This window comes from Coffea arabica, chromosome 1e (genome assembly GCF_036785885.1).
Source record: "Coffea arabica cultivar ET-39 chromosome 1e, Coffea Arabica ET-39 HiFi, whole genome shotgun sequence".
NCBI lineage: Eukaryota > Viridiplantae > Streptophyta > Magnoliopsida > Gentianales > Rubiaceae > Coffea > Coffea arabica.
The window spans coordinates 50949491-50968996 of NC_092311.1; the positions used below are offsets into that span (position 1 = coordinate 50949491).

At 37.9% G+C, this 19506-nt stretch overlaps 4 protein-coding genes and 1 pseudogene across 8 annotated transcripts; 4 read left to right on the plus strand and 1 right to left on the minus strand.

Moving 5' to 3' along the window:
* Window positions 1-177: 177 nt before the first annotated feature.
* On the plus strand, window positions 178-1538 carry LOC113712834 (photosystem I reaction center subunit XI, chloroplastic). The gene is made up of 2 exons (XM_027236436.2): window positions 178-455; window positions 918-1538. The coding sequence occupies exons 1-2, from the start codon at window positions 288-290 to the stop codon at window positions 1407-1409; spliced, it is 660 nt and encodes a 219-aa protein (XP_027092237.1). The 5' UTR covers window positions 178-287; the 3' UTR covers window positions 1410-1538.
* An 818-nt stretch (window positions 1539-2356) lies between these two features.
* On the plus strand, window positions 2357-6565 carry LOC113712853 (uncharacterized). 5 transcript variants are annotated; one of them, XR_003453372.2, is made up of 13 exons: window positions 2357-2914; window positions 3024-3078; window positions 3196-3251; window positions 3397-3497; window positions 3679-3748; window positions 4149-4218; window positions 4489-4545; window positions 4669-4736; window positions 4841-4921; window positions 5089-5200; window positions 5319-5474; window positions 5836-5988; window positions 6167-6565. XR_003453372.2 is itself a non-coding variant. In XM_072061886.1 (13 exons), exons 1-12 carry the CDS (start codon window positions 2720-2722, stop codon window positions 6049-6051), a joined length of 1203 nt encoding a protein of 400 aa, XP_071917987.1. In that variant the 5' UTR covers window positions 2392-2719; the 3' UTR covers window positions 6052-6067; window positions 6147-6565. The 5 variants fall into 5 exon arrangements, 4 of the variants coding, with proteins under 4 accessions (XP_071917987.1, XP_027092265.1, XP_027092258.1 ...); XM_072061886.1 differs by having other exon boundaries at window positions 2392-2914; window positions 5123-5200; window positions 5836-6067; window positions 6147-6565; XM_027236464.2 differs by having other exon boundaries at window positions 2395-2914; window positions 5123-5200; window positions 5836-6067.
* Window positions 6461-10396, minus strand: LOC113712874 (uncharacterized). The gene is made up of 15 exons (XM_027236486.2): window positions 10229-10396; window positions 9933-10078; window positions 9769-9831; window positions 9554-9655; window positions 9333-9413; window positions 9138-9256; window positions 8920-9021; window positions 8517-8633; window positions 8225-8293; window positions 8027-8093; window positions 7791-7844; window positions 7584-7673; window positions 7012-7071; window positions 6890-6928; window positions 6461-6745 (listed from the first exon to the last, which is right to left on the minus strand). The coding sequence occupies exons 2-15, from the start codon at window positions 10053-10055 to the stop codon at window positions 6650-6652; spliced, it is 1182 nt and encodes a 393-aa protein (XP_027092287.1). The 5' UTR covers window positions 10056-10078; window positions 10229-10396; the 3' UTR covers window positions 6461-6649.
* Window positions 10397-10547: 151 nt separating this feature from the next.
* LOC113712846 (putative pentatricopeptide repeat-containing protein At5g59200, chloroplastic) lies at window positions 10548-14777 on the plus strand (annotated as a pseudogene).
* A 564-nt stretch (window positions 14778-15341) lies between these two features.
* Window positions 15342-16433, plus strand: LOC113712882 (uncharacterized). Its single transcript, XM_027236497.2, has 2 exons — window positions 15342-15532; window positions 15691-16433. Exons 1-2 carry the CDS (start codon window positions 15525-15527, stop codon window positions 16280-16282), a joined length of 600 nt encoding a protein of 199 aa, XP_027092298.1. The 5' UTR covers window positions 15342-15524; the 3' UTR covers window positions 16283-16433.
* The last annotated feature ends 3073 nt before the right edge of the window (window positions 16434-19506 follow it).

Below are 19506 nucleotides of genomic sequence, written 5' to 3' on the forward strand. Positions count from 1 at the left end.
GAAAGAAAATGAAAAAGAATTGAAAGCTAAGTGAATCAGTGAATGAACACAGCCCACATGCAACCAAGTCAGCTGTTCAATAGTTGAGAATGTGGATAAGGGATAAGGTTCCAAACCCCATTTGTCCAATGAAAATCATCCATGTAAAGCTATTCATCACTTGGAACCACGCATTTGTGAGCAAAAGATATTCAATTCCCAGTCAGAAATTACGAAACCCCTTTTGCTCTGCTCGCTGCTCAGTTATATTCTTGTTCTGGATATAGGGAATCTAAGAAAAGTTCCAAATGGCAACTGCTGCATCCACCACCATGGCCAGCCAGCTGCAGAGCAGCCTTGCTTCATCCCTGACAACTAGGTTGGCTACCCCAAAGGGCATCTCTGCAGCTCCATTCAGAGCCTTACCCTCAAGGAGGAAGTCTTGCTTCACCATCAAAGCTATCCAATCGGAGAAGGTAAAGAATCTTCATTTTGTGCTTGGTTTCTTAATTTTAGCCGGCAAACAAATCAATGCGTTAAAATGTTCAGAGAGTATTGTTCGGAGCCCATCAGCAGAAAGTTCATCTTTTGCTCGTTTTTGTTTTTGTTCAATCGTTACTTTATCTATATAGTATCCTTCATTATTCTTATTAGATAATCTAAGAAAAAGATCCAACTGGATCTAGGAGAATCGATGGAAACTGAACCACCACCTTTTACTCGTTAAGATTGCCAAATGGAAAAAATAAGCATAGTAGTAGCATGTCACGTTCTTTATTTTTTATGGTACCAATGATATTGAATTAAAAGCTAATTGTCTAATTACACTTTGCCATTTTGGGCTTTTGCTAATGCCATTAAAAATTCCCATAATCTTTGATTAAAGGATTTTGATTTGATGGTGTCATGTTGAACCTCGTCCAAATATTGCATTGCAGCCAACTTATCAAGTAATTCAGCCCCTGAATGGCGATCCATTCATCGGAAGCCTTGAGACCCCGGTGACATCAAGCCCCATAATCGCTTGGTTCCTCTCCAACCTCCCTGGTTACAGGACAGCGGTGAGCCCGCTTCTCAGGGGAATCGAGGTCGGCCTAGCCCATGGGTACCTCTTGGTTGGCCCGTTCGTGATTACAGGCCCGCTGAGGGACACCGACATCAAAGGTCCAGCCGGTTCACTTGCAGCTGCTGGGCTTGTTATCATCCTCAGCATTTGCTTGACAATGTATGGCATTGCATCCTTCAACGAGGGTGAGCCCTCAACTGCCCCGGGACTGACCTTGACCGGCAGGAAGAAGGAGCCTGACCAGTTGCAGACTGCTGAGGGATGGGCTAAGTTCAGTGGAGGGTTCTTCTTTGGTGGGATCTCTGGTGTCATCTGGGCTTACTTCCTTCTCTATGTCCTTGACCTTCCTTACTATATTAAGTAATTTTTTGATGTTGTAACTATTTTGATTCCTCGATGGAAAATGAAAGTTGTATATTTGTATTAAGGGATTAATCATTTGTACAATTGACATTGATGATGCCTGATGAATTTTGCCGTTCTTGATCTTTTACATCGAGTATAATCTACATGCCAAGATCAACAAGAAAATACACTTTGAGGATTCATAGTTGAAGATCAACCATGGATCGAGATATACTCTTAATATCATATGTTGCTCATAAAGATATTTATTTACCTTTTGGAAGAAAGTGACATGTCCTTACTAAATTAATCAACTTATGTTGAGTCCTTTGTTGGTATTATTGTTTTACAATGCTATGGAAGTAAATTTATGTATGAACTTTCACAAAATTAAGTAGAGTTACGCAAAAGATTTTTTTTTTTTTTAATATTTAAGAGATGCTCTAAAGCTTACACGGACGGGCAAAACTTACTGGCGGACAACAACAGTTAGGGGAAATATCAACGCATATCTTTTTTATATTTGATATGTTCTGATCCGTGATGATAATCGGAATTGAATCCATCCAAATTTCTTCTAAAAAACATTTATATTTGGCAAACAAGGAAATGTTCATTGTTTTTTCCTTAGACAGAAACTATGTGAGTCATAAACCTTTTATTGTACCATGGAACTCTTTTATGATAAATTTGAATTGATTCTGGCCTTGCATAAGATAAAGCATCAAAAGGGCAAATGATTGTAATTCAATTTGACAAACTGACTCGATCAACGAATAAACCAAATAATGCTACCCCTCCTGTTGTTTTACAATTACGTTAGGTCTTTCGCCAGTACTATGATGTTGCTGTTTCCAAACAATTGAGAACCAGAAATCTCCTATCTATTAACCACAAAAAAAAAAAAAAAAAAGAAGAAGAAGAAGAAGAACCTTCACCATATCCAGTCTTTTTTTTTTTGGCTCTTAAAAATAATGATTTGTATAATTTATTCTAGTCTAATCTAAGTGGAGGAAAGGGAAAACCACAACTAGTGGCTGGTGGGAGGCAAGAACTAAACCTTGACGTTCAACTTCGGCCGAAACTTTAAAGGTGTCTTGATGATCAAAGTCCAAGAGGTTGGTTGGGCTGTTGGCTTCACCATATCCAGTCATACTACCGATTTTTGGCACACTTGTAGCACGCAAAAACTTTTCCCGAAAGATATAACTGTCACAGCCGCCAATATGAACTCTGAACTCTGAAGCACTCGCTTCCTATCATTAATCAAATCCCCCACTCTATAGTAATTTCTTTGCTTGGGCTTCTGGAATTTCCCTGCATCTTTTCATGGCTCTGCAGCTCTGCTCTTCTTCTTCTTCTCTGCTTTCTCTCTGCAGCCTGCAACTGCTCCGTCTTTCTCCCATTGCATCCCCTTCAGACCAGTTTCTCAAACCAACAATAATGCCCCAAGGTATCCTCAAGAAGAAGAAGCAGAAGCATTCCCTACTTTTTTGCCGGTCAAGCAATGATGAGAGCAACGAGGTACAGCCGTACAGTACAGCATTTGTCCCGTGCTTCATTTGGCATTTTATTATGCATGGTTCAAGAGTTCCTATTTATTCATTTAGTTTGTTTGTCAATGCTCGTTCAGGATTATTACTTGGATGCTCCTGTTTCAGTAGGAGATGGCTTTTCTTTTAGTGGAGGTAAAATCTAAAATTGACTCTGGATGCATCCCCTCTTTCGTGAATATCAATCAAAAAGCTATATTGAACTAAACTAATGGTTCTAGTAGGAATTGGCTATTGTTTTCTTCTGCATAGGAAAATATTCGGATGAGCCAAGTCCAGCTGATGAATGGTTCGAGCAAGGAAAGATTGTATGCTCTCTTTTAAAGTCAGCATGTTTCTAATCTCTTCTTCCTGTCGGAAATTGGCATAATAATCCCGGCCATCACGTTTAGAGTTAGAATCTTTAGTACCCCTTCAAATTTCAAAACCTGGTAATGCTTGTTGCTGATACAGGTAAAAGCACATCCCGTTGGGGGTACTGGTGACAAGGCCAAGGATCCCATCTTTGGTCTTGCAATGGGAGGTGGTTCACAAACCTCATCTGATCTTTTCAGGTAACTTTGAAAAGTCTCTAGTTTGTACAAAAGTGTGTGGTAAGGAGGCAAAAACAACATGGCTAAGCACTGTAACGGGAATAGCTCTCGATCTTATGCAGCATATTGTTTTATTGGATGGATTGTTTGCAGGGATTACCGATTGAAACATGCTCTCTCTGTATATGATTTTGTACAATAGATGGTTTTGCGTTGACAGCGGAAGTGCTGACAATCATCCCATTGTGTTAATTCATGGTTTTCCTTCACAGGTTAGTGTTCAATTACACTCATTCTGTACACTCTAGAAAACTACAGATCATCCAAATGCTTGTCTTGTACAAGTACTACAGATCATCCAAATGTTATGTAACCTAGATAAGTGCCCCCAAGAATGAGACTGAAGGAAAATGCAAATTCCAGGCCTGAATTTGTTTCTTAACCCACTGCCTCATCTTACTTTATAGGTAAGCAGTTTTCTTGCTATAAACTGTGAAAATATTAGTCGGAGGAATAGTTACCAGTTTCTCTGAAATCAACTTTTTCAGTCAATCCTTGTGTTTTTTGGTGGAAAGAGTTCTCAACTGATGCAATTACTTCCTTATAACAAGTAGATTGATATTAAAATCCTCACGTAAACTTGACGTCCATGCTCACTTTTTTCTGATACAGGCATATTCCTACCGCAAAGTCCTTCCAATACTTTCAAAGAAATATCATGCTATTGCATTTGATTGGCTTGGTAAGCTTCACGTCTTTGCTTTCAGTACAAACAGGTTGAGGATTTACTTTCTTGAATTTTGAATATTGTCTTCTTCTAAGCTTCCTGCAGTTGTATTGTTTTTCCCAAATTGGTTTTATATTAGTACTATGATAAATGCTGCATCCTAGTTGAATCAACCGCATTGCCTATTCCAATGCTTTTTTGCTTGCTGAGCCAATAAAGTTATTACAGAATATCTTGATTATGAGCTAAAGTTTGACAAAATTGTTATGCTCCTTGGACTTGCAGGATTTGGATTTTCTGATAAGCCCCAACCTAGATATGGTTTTGACTACACTCTGGATGGTACTTGCATTCAGAACCCAGGGAGAAAATCACTTATTTTTGTGTTTACAAAGAAATTGAACTTGGTAACATTGAAGATGGATTCTGTCTGCTCAAACTAATCTATGCCTTGTATGGTTGCAGAATATACGTCATCCATGGAATCTATTATAGATGAAACCACCAAGGGTAAGGCCACACTAGTTGTCCAGGTACTTAAGTTTTGAAGAATTTGTATGAACAATGCTCAGCAGAAATTCTATATCAAATTCTGTGCATTTGGTTTGAAATTTTGGTTTATGGACTTCCTTTGTAGGGCTACTTTTCGCCTGTTGTGGTCAAATATGCTAGCAGTCGTCAAGAAAAGATTACTGATCTCATACTTCTCAACCCTCCAGTATGGAAATATTTGCCAATCTACTGTTGATTTCTAATGTTTCCTTCTGTCATTGTGTCCTAAGAACACAAAGAGAATCTGCAATTATGCATCTCTGTCCGTGTATCTCTATGTACAGTAGGATGTCTATAGACCAATCATCATTATTAGTTCATGGATCTTAGCAGGTCTCTCATGAATTCTTGTTTCTGCTTTCTAAAGCTCACAGCCAAGCATGCCAATCTCCCGTCCACATTATCCATATTCAGCAACTTTCTGTTGGGGGAAATTTTTTCTCAGGTATGGATACCACAAAAGTTAATGAGACTGTTATCATTCCAGCCGAGCCCATGTTACAGTCTATGCAAACATCAGCTTCTTGGTTTCACTTCAGTGACTGCAACTTCTCTGTCAACAGGATCCTCTAAGAGCCAGTGATAAGGCCCTGACAAGCTGTGGCCCATACGTAATAAAAGAAGACGTCGCAATGGTTTATAGGAGACCTTACCTCACGTCTGGTTCTGCAGGATTTGCACTAAATGCAATTAGCAGGGCCATGAAGAAAGAACTTAAGGTGCACTCTTTTTTCTCACAAATTAAAATATGGAAATGGCCAGCAGCTCTTAGTATATGGAAATTTGTTGGGTTTGCTACTTCTTAATGCATGTAACAGTTTATCCACTTCTTGGAATGCATAAATAAAGAGATTTCTATTTCACAATACTAAAAAGCAAGGGATATCTAAATTAAGTGCCTTGAGAATAAACTAGACCATTTCATATTCTCTAGTTCTTGATCTAGGTCATCTGCCATTGTTTATTTTGAGCGCTAACTCCTCTTGATTCCTTCAACAATTATTTGTGATGCAATGACCATTTTGATCGAATTTTGTGTTCCAAAAGTTTTATTTATTTATTTTCATTTGTGCGTCCTAGCCCTACATTGAAGAGATGAGAAGGATACTAATGGACGAAAACTGGCAAGTTAAAACAACAATCATTTGGGGCGAACGAGACCGCTGGCTAAGCTACAACGGAGTCCAGGAATTCTGCATAGAATCGAAGCACCGACTTATAAGACTTCCAATGGTAATTTCATACAATGGACTAGCAACATTACGCCCAAAATTGCAATACGGCTTGGCCAATTAGAGCAGTTCAGAAGAAAGTAAATGGTCTTTTTAAACATGAGCATGTTTAGTTATGATCTTCATGTTCTGTCTCACTCCGGAAGACTAAAAATGCAGTTACTCCATTGCCTTTGCAGGCAGGGCACCATGTACAGGAGGATAGCGGAGAAGAGGTGGCGCAACTTATTGCTCAAGTTGTTGGCCGGTAAAGTCTTATTTTGCAGGATTTCTGAAGCTGTGTTGTTTAATCTTCCGGGAACTCCATAAAGTGATCTGACTCCTGTATCTGGAAGCATAAATGTAGATATGTAACTTGATGAAGAATTAATTTGTGAAAATTATTATCCCTGTCTGTCTGCTTCAAAGAGTGCAGAAAAACCCCGTATACGCTTCAAGCCGTGGATGTCAAGATCCAACAAAAACCCCGTGTCTGATTTTCCTATTCGTTCTTTGCGTTTTATTAGTGATGCTATAACGAATAAATAATTTTCCTGTCATCAGTGATGTTATAATCAATACATATAATTTAGGTACAAGCTTATAGTGTTAATTTTCCATGTGTATATTTCCCTTGAACTATCATCATCCATTAGACGAAGTCCCCTGCTCTGCTTTGCAGGCTACTGAAACGGATTACTCCAGCATTTGTCTTCTCTCACTGCCTTTTTCCATCTGTTCTTGAAAATTTCTAACTCGGCGTAAGATCGCTTCCGAACCTGCAAAAGTTAGATAAATGGACGTTTATGTACGATGGATACGAATATAGCTTACAGCCAAAAAATTATGAACGAAAATTTAGGGGCAGCACAAGGTGAGGAACTAGCAGAGCTTCGTCTGGAAAGATGTTAAAAGATACTTACTGCGTCTCTATCATCAGAAGGATGAGATCTAGACGGCACCTGAAATATTTGCAGTGCATTTAGGATGTATGAAAGTTTAAGAAAGGTACCACTGCCTCTTTCATAAATGTCCACAAACATACCATGGATCCTTTGTCAGGTGAGGTACCATGTTTTGAAGCTTGGCCCTGTACTTCACTTGTCTGCAAATGTTCAAGAACAACTCAATTTCTCAAGACAAGAGAGACCTGCAGGTAATGATATTACAGTTCCTACAGAGTTTGTTCCCACCACAAATCCGTTCTCCCATACTTCCACTTTATTCAAATCTTGCAAACAAATAATATTTCATAATATCAAACAGAAAAATGCTGGTCCATTTTCTTGCAAAGCACAGTGGCAATGTTCAATTAATTAAAGAATGTCTACATTCCATAGTATGAGATCAAACTTTGAATCTTTTCCATTTTATACATATTCAATATCCAAAGATAGATGCTTTGCCATGAATGGCTAAATTACACTGCTGTATGGTTTACATGCCTTGGGTTTTTAATTATTACCTTGTGATGACAGGTTTGGTTTTATCATTCTTTTACTTTGAGACTAAAAGAGTTGCATTCATGTGCAAAATGTAGGCACTAATAAGCACAGATTTAAGATTAAAAATCTTTTGAAAGAACTAAAAAAATACAAATGACCAGCTATATTGTACCTTATTTACTGCTGAACCCCCTAGGGTAGGAAGACCATAGTGGACAACGTACTCTGAGTCAATAATCCCAATGTTTGCAGTTCGGTTTCCCTACCAAAGGAATAGCTAGCAAGTTTGAGATATCAATGAGTGTGAGACAATAATATGGGAGACCAGAGGAAAAAAAGAGGAAAAGAAGAGGAAGTTATCTGTTATACAGTGACAAACCTGTGCACAGTAACCAAGCTGGAAATCCAACCCCCATGCATGAATTAAGTCGTTCTGTTGAAAACAACAGTAAGAAAAGGTCGTATTTCTATGGCATAACACGATCAGGAACATGCAAGAGTAATTCTGCTAATAATAATTCAAAACTAATCTAGATGGTATAATCAACAAAATTCAATGGTTATGCTGCCACACACTGATTTCTGGATGACTTGATATATCTACAAATGCCATACCTGAATCATGTACCACGCACAACGCCAGGATGCACGTGAAAAAACAGGAGCCATCATTTCCACCCACCTGCCAATGTATAAGAAGTGTTCATATTTCCTCTTTTATAACTAATGGATGTATAGGAACCTGTTTCAATATCTGAAAATTTTTCAATGATAAATAATACTGCAGAATATCTCTGATGCACTATACCATACCCAGTGCAGGGAGGCTCTGTGCTATTTTCGTAACACCTTCTCCCAGTCCCTCTTAAGTTAATAGCCCTTCTGCTCACAGAATAAAACCAGTGAGCATATGTTGAGTGAAGAAATCCATCACTAGAAAACAGTTGCTCAAAAATATATTCTAGTGAGAACAGAAACATATTAAATAGACAATACCATCTTAGCATTAACAGGAAAGATGCATATAATCCAAGCATAGACAAGATACATGCCAGTATGCCACTAAATTCCAATCTAATAACTTTTTAGTACTGAAATGTAGTACCGATGCACTTTTAATCTCTTTTCCCTGGATGTGATTTTGTGATGGACCTCCGACTTATCAGGATCAATTGCTGGTTGTGATATTTGAAGCCCTTCTTCTTTAATTATTGATAGATATCTGCATCACGTTTGAAGTAACGACTATCAGTTACAAATATTAATCATAGATTGTTGTCACCATTCTAACAAGTCCAAATACTTATCAGATATTTGCTTTGTTCCTCAGGTACTCTTTGGTAACAATATATCAATAAAGTTCAGTCAGAATCTAGTGGTATGATTTAAATTTGCCAAAAGCTATAGTATCAAACTTACGAAGCAAGTCATACATATCATCTTCAGGCCTATCGATTACTGGATATGTTTGTGTGCTTCGCTATTTATAGAGTTGAAAATAAGATTACCTTCCAACACGAAAATTTTCAACTCCAATATCTTCATCCCACAGAAAGATATATGCATACTCAGAAACAACATCTGGATGAAGGAAACGCTTCGCAAACCACCTGAGGAATGGAGACAAAGAGTAAAAACACCTTGTTGCTTAAAACCAACAATCTGTGTATCTTACATGAGGCAAAACTAGCAGGGTTAGTTACATATAAGTGATAACTAATAGTACCATTTAGTTTGGTTAATAGCAGAAACATGAATGGCATGACTACTCCATTCTAAGTCTTTCCAACCATCCACTTTGCCGTCATAATGGAAAAGCATAACAACAAATTGAGCTGGGGGAAACTGCAAATCAGATATAGTTGATGGTAAGACACAAACTAAAACTTGATTTACTTTAACCAGGAAGATTTAGCCTCACCTTCTTAACAATTTGATCTACATTTCCTTTCTGCTTTAGTCCAACTGCAATGGCCAGCAAGTTCATTGGTGACTTTGAATTCTAGAGAGGGATAAAGAGCATTGCAGGGTCAGATAAAGCAAAGCGAAGTAACCTAAACACAGATAAAAACCGAATTCTACAAGTATGATTTGGAACGGTAAAGAAAAGCAAGCTATTCAATACGCAAGGGAAATCCCCACCTTTTTTTTGGAAGGGCCCCATAGCTGCCGCATTTCCAAATCAGAAGTTCTAGTAACAATACCTCTAGGCAATGTCTCACTTCCATCAGGCATGCATTGATTCTATACCGTACATCCACATTCGCAAGAAAACCAATTAAGAAAAAGCAACAAAAAATAATAGTTCCTTTTTCCCTAAGAGGCGCGAAGATTGAGGAGGAAAATTCTTCACAAACCTCACAGGGGGTTTGAAAGGTTGTAGTCTTGACAACACCAATAGTTTGCAATCCAACATGACTCTGCTCAGCGGAAAGCCGCAAAAATTGGTGACTTTCTTGATAAAATCATTCTCATATACCATGAAATACAAATACAGCGAATAATAGTATCAAAAACTGACTTGTTTATGATTATAATTTGTGAGAAGCAATGCACTCCCAACAAGAAGAACTGCAGAAAGAATAAAGGCTGAAGTAAGGCAGCTGCAAATCATTAATGATCTCCGCCTCTTTGTATCCACCATCCTTCCCGCTATCTAATCAAAACCTTGACCAATAACCCAAAAAAAAAAAGAAAAGAAAAGGGAAATTGTCATGACAAAATCTGTGATTTCAGAACACAGCAAACAACCATGCATAAGACCATACGAGTGATGTGATTAATCATAACAAGTGAATGCAAGAATGAATTACTGACTAGCATAGCATGCTGACGGCTTTGGGTTGAGGAAGATTTGTACAAGTGGTGGTATGCTGCTGCTGCATTTTGCTAGAAACAGAAGGTATAAGTTGTGGAGGTAAGTACGGGTGGAAGTCAATGGATATGAAGGAAGAGATAATGGAAATTTGCTTGAAGAGGTAGAAAAGTTTTGGGCGATGATGGCGAAAGCGATTGCCATTTGATGGATACAGGACTCTCTGGAGAGACGAGTACTGGTAAAATCGGCACCCTTCCCTTGTTTTTTATGGTTGCTACTTTTCTACGAGTTACAGCCGGAAGGATGATTTGGTCATTACGTAATTCATGCTTTCCGAACTATACCTTTATCAAAAATTTCATCTTCTAATTTATTTGTCCCCTTTTCCATTTACTCAAGATAGCACGAGTATTACTCTTATTATGGTTCAAATTTGGGAATAAAGGAGAAGTTGCATCCTTTGGGTAATGAGTTGTTTAACGCTGCAAGCGAGCGCGCTAACCTTCCCTGCCCCGCCATACTCAAACACCCTTTCTAATGATTCCCAGGATAATGCCAGTAAGAACATTAGTAGCATATCTTTGTTACGGAAATGCAGAACTTTCAAAGAAATTCCTCCAATCCACGCTAATATCCTTAAAAATGGCCACCAGAATGACCCCTTTATCGTATTCGAGCTGCTTCGCATGTGTTCCAAAACCAGTTCAATTAACTATGCTTTCGAGATTTTCCACCATATCCGGGAACCCAACGTCTATCTTTACACTGTCCTCATTGATGGCCTCGTGTTATCTGGATTATATCTTGACAGCATTAGAATTTACTGTCAAATGGTTGAGGATCTCATTTTACCGGACAACTATGTAATCAGTTCCGTACTCAAGGCATGCGGGTTTCAAATGGATTTGAAATTTGGTAGGGAGATTCACGGCCAGGCTACCAAACTTGGGTTGTGCTCAAACCGCTCTGTCAAGTTAAGGTTAATAGAACTTTATGGGAAATGCCGCGAATTTCAAGATGCGAAGAGGGTGTTTGGTGAAATGCCTGAGAGAGATGTGGTCGCCGCGACTGTAATGATTTCGTGTTATAGCGATCATGGATTGGCCGAGAAGGCGGTTGATGTTTTTAATTTGGTGAGGATTAAGGACGCGGTTTGTTGGACTGCAATGATCGATGGATTGGTAAGGAATGGGGAAATGAGCAAGGCTTTGAAGTTTTTCAGGCGTATGCAGAGGGAGGGTGTGAGACCAAATGAAGTTACCTGTGTTTGCATCTTATCTGCATGCGCACGGTTGGGAGCATTAGAACTTGGTAAATGGGTTCATTCTTACCTGGAGATGCATGATATTGATGTTAATCATTTAGTTGGCTCGGCTTTGATCACCATGTATTCACGGTGTGGGGATATTGATGAAGCTGAGAGAATCTTCAATGTTTTGCGAGAAAGAGATGTCACCACTTACAATTCATTGATTATGGGGTTTGCGTTGAATGGGAAGAGTGGAAAGGCCGTTGAGATGTTTCAAGGAATGATAACCAAAGGGATCAGACAACCAACATTACCTTCATTGGTGTTTTGACTGCATGTAGTCATGGTGGTTTGGTGGATTTGGCATTTGACATCTTTGACAGCATGGAAACAAAACATGGAATTGAACCCGAAATTGAGCACTATGGATGCATGGTCGATCTTCTTGGCCGAGTTGGTCATCTCGAGGATGCTTACAAGTTCATCTGGAGTATGAAAATAACCTCAGACCATATAATATGGGGATAACTGTTGAGCGCTTGCAGAATTCATAAGCAGTTCAATATAGGAGAAAGAGTTGCACAAGTTCTAGTTGACATTGGAGATGCCGATTCAACTACCTTTATTCTTCTCTCCAATTTCTATGCCGCTCAGGGAAAATGGGAAGCGGCGGCACAAGCAAGGGCAAAGTTGAAGGATGGTGGTGTACGAAAGGAACCAGGTTGCAGTTCTATTGAAGTGGAAAATGAGATTCATGAGTTCCTTCTGGGAGACACTAGACACCCGAAAAGGGAAGAAATCTACAAAAAACTTGAGGACTTGAACCAGATGTTGAGGTTAAAGGGTTATTCTCCAGATACAGAGGTGATTTCACAGGATATTGGGGATCAAGAGAAAAAGTGGGCTTTAGCCATACACAGTGAGAGGCTTGCAATATGCTATGGATTGATTTCCACCAAGCCACATACCACAATAAGGGTTGTAAAAAATTTGAGGGTTTGCAGTGACTGCCATTCTGCTATCAAGCTCATTACAGAAATAACTGGGAGAAATATTGTCTTGAGAGATCGCAATAGGTTTCACCATTTTGAAAATGGTATCTGTTCTTGTGGTGATTATTGGTGACAAAAATGAAAAAGAAAGGAGAGGGAAATTTTCTGGTCACACTTGTAGACTTGGTGGTTGTATCTGTCTCTTTCTGTTTCAGTTAAAACCTTCTAGCCACCCTCTTGGATGATTAGTAGCACATCATTGGCCACGTGACTAGATGTACTTGAGGAGTAATTGAGGATGTGAGGGAGGTGGAAGAAGATGATGCAGTTCCATTACAGCTAATGTAACCTGTCGTAAGAGTTTGGATGCTTATCTGTTTGTTGCTTGGTCCATTAAGCATTCGATTATTGATTTTATGATAATGCATACTGAACCTTTGTTTCCATTTTTAATCTTCCTTTTCCCTTCTTTGCTAATTTTTTTTGGGGGTACTATTGCCAGGTATTTTGCTTGTGTTTGGGAGTTGCGAAGATATCTATCCTCTGTCATATGGGCTGCAAACGAGGTGCAGCATGTAGTAAACTGCAAGCTAATAGGTTTGGATATTGGCAATATCACAACCTTTATGCTAGTTAAACAACAAAAATGAATATTTGTTACTCTTGAGTTAGACATGGAAGATTGAGTGATAATACAACACGGAATCTACACCAATACTTGCCTGCCTCGGTAAGCTGCAGTCAATTTTTCATCTATTTTGATGTTATAATTCCAGTTATGCATATATGATATATCATACATGCTCTCTCTCGTCCTCTTCTTCTTCTTTTTTTTTTTTTTTTTTTGTCTTTTCTTTGCTTTTATTTGCCTTTTTCTGTTGCTTGAATCCTATTAATGCCTAACTTGATATTCCCGTGTACAAGTATTTGACATATAAGAAAGAGTTTGTCATATTACATTTGTGTCCTAGAGGCAGAACGAAATATGGGTAGAAATTTCCTTACAGGAGTGCTTAAGCGATTTCACAAAAAATCATTTTTGTTCAGAACCTGTTGTTCCCACGATTTTATTGGTTACAAGGGTTTCAGAGGCACAGACGTGGACATCATCGCATCTTAACTGTTGTTTCTATAACACATCAACCATGCTGAATTTTCCAGGGTCAAGGTTTTCCAATATATCTTCACACAAAAACACCCTTCGTCACCAATTCACCCTCTTCCAACTTTCATCACTTAACTTTCAGTCTAGAAACAGATTTAAATGAAGTTCAACAAATCAACAGTAACAAGCACAGCTGCAATGAATTAGTATAGACTTCCCATTTACTTTCCACCAATCAAGAAGCATTAATGAACTCATGGAACCGCGACGGCATTCTCCCTTTCCGTCTTTTGCTGGACAGTTTGTCTTACAGCAGACATACTCACGGTTTAGGATGCTGCTAATGGCCCAGCTGATTCTGTAATATGCTATTAGGCGATTGTTTTCTTGCTTCACGGAAATGATGCAAACAGAGGATCTGCCACCTCTTCCCTTTCATCCTTCAGGTCATCCTGCAGCACCAGCAGCATCCAAGTGACAGCCCTTGATGGCATAATAAATGTCAACTACATCTTCGTGGTTGCAGTGTTGTGCGCTATCTTAGGCCACCGCCGGCCAGCAGAGTCTTGGGGGGTTCGGCTTGCGATGCCGACGTTGACGTAGATATAGATATAGTAATCTCCTTCAGCCTCTTCCTCTTCTTCATCCTCGTAGCTCAAGGCCTGAATCTGGCCATGTATCTTCTATACAGCAATGATATAGATGAGCCTTGAGAATCTATATGAACAAGCATGTTTTGAGACATGGGATGTTGGCATCAGCAGTTGGGTCTCTAATCGGGTGCGCTGTGCGGGTTCTTGATGCTCCCTATAGTGGATGTGGCTCGACTGAGGCTAGGATCTTTGTCTTGTCGGAGTCAATTGACAGTTCAAGCAGTGTGCATTTTTCATTACTGTGGTGGTACCTGGGATTTTGGTTTAGGTCTCAATTAGTCAGCAAGTTTTAGCTCTTCACCCTTCAGTATCATTTGAAGATGGAGTAATTAGTTGCCTAAGTTTGTGGACTTCGGCAAATTGTGCGGACTGGAATTAATTGAAACTTCCTTTTTCTTTCTTTTCCCTTGCTTGAAGGCACTAAGTAGTGCTTTAATTGGATCAAATTGTGATAGACGTAAATTTTACCTCGTTTGAAGGGTAACTTCTTGATGTGTTTGGAAATTGTTCTTTTTACATGGAATAAGTTTTAAAGCTTTTCCGTTTCAACCACATGCAACTATTAGTTACTTCTAATTTCGGCTCCTCCCTTCCCAACGACTCTAACTTGTTAGTTTCTATTTTTCATTGTAATTTTAGAAATTAGGTAAAACACTACTAATTGTCTTACCAATTCTAACTGATTTTTTTTTTATTTTCCCGGTATTTATTTATCTAAACTAGAACGTCAACATGAACATGAACATGAACATGAAAGACAAAGAGACATGAGTCATGTCTAAGGCTAGAGAAATTATATTAACTAGACATTCAAAAAGAAAATCTAGAAAACCTAATATCTACTAATCCTTAAGATAAAAATAGAACATCCTTTGAAATAAATTTTCATTTCTTGTACTAAAATTAACACTTTACTCTCTCTTATAGTACTAGTAACTGTTATTACTTATTAGTATCGTCAGTCAAAAAAGTATATATCAAGTATCATTTAATATTGTGAAATGGGAGATCTTCTGCTGAAATTATTACAGCCTTTACAAGAAAACGTGCTCTTTACGGATAGCTAACGCCAATACGCGCCCAAAACCATAAAAACCAAACGTCGAAAAGAATACAGCAAAGTATCTTTGTCCCCTCAGCTCTCCAGTTCCCTCTGCTACTTTCCCTTCCCCTCCAGGAAACACATTCGCAAAACCCCCAAGCAACTTCAAGAGTAGACCTAACCTCATTCGATACAAACTTTTTATCCTTCATTTGCTTCAGAAGCATCAAGGAGTCCAATACAGCAACTCGATCATGGAAGAGTAATATCCTTCTCGGTTTTCCCCATCATCTTTTTGGCTTTTTTTTTTTTTGAAAGATCATCTTTTTGCATTCACAAGCTACTTTGTTAAATTCGAGTATTGTAGCTTCTGATGTGGTTATAAATTTTAAATTTGGTATCTTTACATGATTTTGACAGATCTGAGACATATCCGAAAGACTATTACTCTCAAGAACCCAGAAGAACCACCTCAGACCCCACCTCCAGCTACTCCTCCTCCTCCTCCTCCACCACCAGTGTCCACGTGACAGCCCTTGATGGCCTAGTCAATGTTAATTCACTCTTCACAATAGCAGTATTTGTGGGGCTATCTTTAACCACCCCACACCAGCACAGCCTTGAAAATTCAGCTTGTGATGCCGGCATCGATGTGGCCAAGAAACTCCTTGTATTTGAGGTCGTGTCCTTTAGTTTCTTCCTCTTCTCATCCCTCATAGCTCAAGGCCTCAAGCTAGCCATCAATCTTTTGAATAGTAAAGATGTTGATGAGGCCTTTAGAGCCCACATCAGTTTGAGGGTCCTGAGATTTGGGATGTTGGGCTCTGCAATTGGATCAGTAATGGGGTGCTTGTTCTTGATGCTTTCCATGGTGAATGTGATTGAAATAAGGCTGGGGATGTTGTCTTGTGGGAGTAAATCTACAGTTCATGCTGTTACTGCTTTGATTGTTCTGGTGTCGTCTGCTCTGTTGGTTTACATTTCAACTGCTCTGTACGCTTTTCTGCATTAGCTTAAGCTAGTGAGCTGTCTTTTTTTATCTCCAAGTTTATGACTTTATTGTATTTTCTGGTTATTGTGTACTATTCGGATGCTTCAAGGTGTTTAAGCTTGAGGTAATCTGTTATTTCCAGTGCAATTAGAAAAAAGTTTTGTTCTTTCAATGTTTTTGGTAGAGTTGAGGTTAAATCACTTTTCTGTCAAACCATTTAGATTTGGAGCCTAATTATCAAGTTATTATCTTTTCTACATTGTGGATTGCTTTGTTTTGGCCAAATCAAGTTTGTGATTCATACTTTGATTTGCTTGGAGTTCATTGACTTGGGACAGGAATAAATTCGGGAACAAAGAGGAGGATGAGTACTACTTATGAGGTTTAAATTAGTTTTTGTGGAAACTTTAACAGCTCGTGTAAAACTTCAGCATTGTCACAAATTAGGAGTAGACTGCAAATGATAGTTTCCTGTGAGAATTCTTACTCTTTTCTTTTGGTTACATTAGGCTTTGACACAACAGAAAAACAGCATCTTTATCCAACCTGTTAGGTCTTTTGCAAAGGCTGTCTGTTTTATGGTTGAATTTAGATATACCAACAGGCGAGTTTATCATAGCACATGCTGCAGTCTTTGAAGTCAAAGAAAGGTGATTCTTCAGTGAAAGCATGAAGCTTTGGTGCATCTGAACTCAAGTATGTTAAGGGAGAACAAACTTAAGCTCTATCCTGTCCTACATTTCAAGAGCAAATGATTGCAGACACTTACGGTTACTTTATGCGAAACAAATCACCTTTATTTAGATGAAATTTTGATCTACTTCAATTGTTTGCTGACGAAGGATTGAGGAGCATTTGAAAATTTAAGCTACCGTAATTTGAAAGAATGATGGACTGTGATCTGGTTGCTTGACTAATTTTATCTGCAATCTGTCCAATAGATGCAAGAAAGTTGGTGCTTCCTATGAAGATATCCAATGCTTCACCATGTATTTTCCGAATTTATTATTTCTACCTTACTCAATGAGTATTCCTCAGGTGAAATTGGATTCGGATGTCTTACATGAAATTATACATCTGGGGAAGGAATCTACATTATCTGTGACAAATCTCTTTTGATCAGTTATTCTTCCCTTTTTTTCCCAGGAGCTGGTTGTGATTCACACAGTTGCCTTGCAAGTCTTATAGTAGATTAGAGATCTACTCTAATCTGGTCATATTTAACTATGAAAAACTAAAATCTTGGATGCTGCTTTCTACAACTGTTGTGAACTGTTATCTTCTGATGGTATTGTTGATTGCTTTTTCTTTTTTTTTTGGGTCAATTTTTGCTTCCAATAGTGTGTTGTTTGACATACACGTTTAGTTGCAAGATTGCTGTTTCACATGTTAACAGTGACTTAACATTGAGATCTTCAACCATCCATCTCTTTTTATTTCTTATGAGCATGAGAGAGAGAAATCTTGAAATGCTTGGTTTTAAGCAATTCGGTAACTGTAACCAGAAAATGCTAAGGTACTCTATACAGACACTTGAAGTCATCCAGGATATGGTATATCTTTAGAGCATGGCGCATCAGCATTCATATGGACATTGTGCGTTAGTTATCATGCTTTGGAAATGAGAAGTATGCTTTTGCTGCTAAAATAAGAAATGGGCTGTTCATGGTTTACGCATTTAAATAAAATGTGGAAAACAAAGTGTGTATCACTGGAAATTAGAGTATACCTTCATTTGCTGCTGAAATGATGAGCATGCCCTGTTTTTCTTGCATTACACTTTGGGTTTGTAACAACTGGTATAGCATTTCTTAGGGCCTCGACTTGGAGAGCTCCATTTGCCATATAATATATGAATCTACTTGTGACTTCGTGTCGTGCTTTCTTTTGCTGATCCGTCAACCATGCATCAGTATTACTGGCTGGTTTTGGCCTGACAATGCCTTGTTCTTTTGATACCGGTAAGGTTTTGGTCTCATAGCAAAAAGAAAAAGAGTTTGGGGAGGAGATCTCGGATCCTAAGTCTTACCAGTTACCAGGGCGTGAAATCTCACTATGATGTGATGTGAGCGGATTAGCTAAGTAGTGCGCCTTTGTCTTCAGACAACTTTGCAGTCCTATTATTCATTGTTATTTTCTTACTCAATAGGTTCAAGGAGGAGACATCACAATGATTATGAAATCTGGAGTTCCCTTCCGAAGGATGTGCAGGATGTTGGGATGGTGGAAATTTTCAAGGAAACGAAAGGATTTACAGAAATCAGATAAAAGTCACTTGAAAGCAAACTAAAGAAATTGAAGACAAAATTATCCATTTCCATGAGGAACCATAAAACAATCAAATCCTATACGTTAATGGACAAGATTGCTGATTCGTTGCGATAGATGGTGTTATTGATAGCAAAGCAGCAATTTCAATGTTGTAAAACAAAATGAAATAGAAAAGAAACTTGTTACTTTATCATTAAATGATTAAGTAAATTAGAAAAGAAACTTATTACTTTATCATTAAACTTAAATGTCTTTAGTATCGATGTAGTTTGGATAGCTAAATTTTTTCAAATAACATATCACTTGTATCATAAGAATATTTTCTAATCAAATTTTTTATATTCCCAACAGTCTTTTTATCTTGCATACATTACATCACAAAAAGAAGTGTTATAGTAATTATTTTAAATAATATTTTGAAAAATACTCTGTCCAAACACTTACATAGAAATAAAAAAAAATAATTACAGAGAAATAAAAAAATAAAAGCATGTACCGTAACTACAGATGAACATCCAATTTTGTACATCGAATTAGTATTAATCCTTCGAGGGTAATCATTTGTCTGCAACACAAGGATTAATTTACTTTTTGAACAAATGTGTGAAAATAACTATTTTAATTAGAGTTGTTTCTCATTCTTACGTGTCATGTCTAATTGAAGAAAAATAATGGGTTATGGGTCATTCGGATTTTACCCATATTGAATATTATATTATATGTTTAAAAACTATCCCTAATTTTAAAATAACTAATTTTATCTTTTTGATATCTAAAATAACTTTAAAAGATAACTAATCTTAACTTAATGTTTTCTATGAAATTATTACATAGAATTATAGTAAAACCTTTTTCAAATCATAATTATTAAAATCTTACATATTCCATAAATTATTTCCTTTCACCACCATATCGTTGATTTGTATTCAAATTATTTATCATCTCTTTCCTTAATTTTGAATTAACTTAGTACA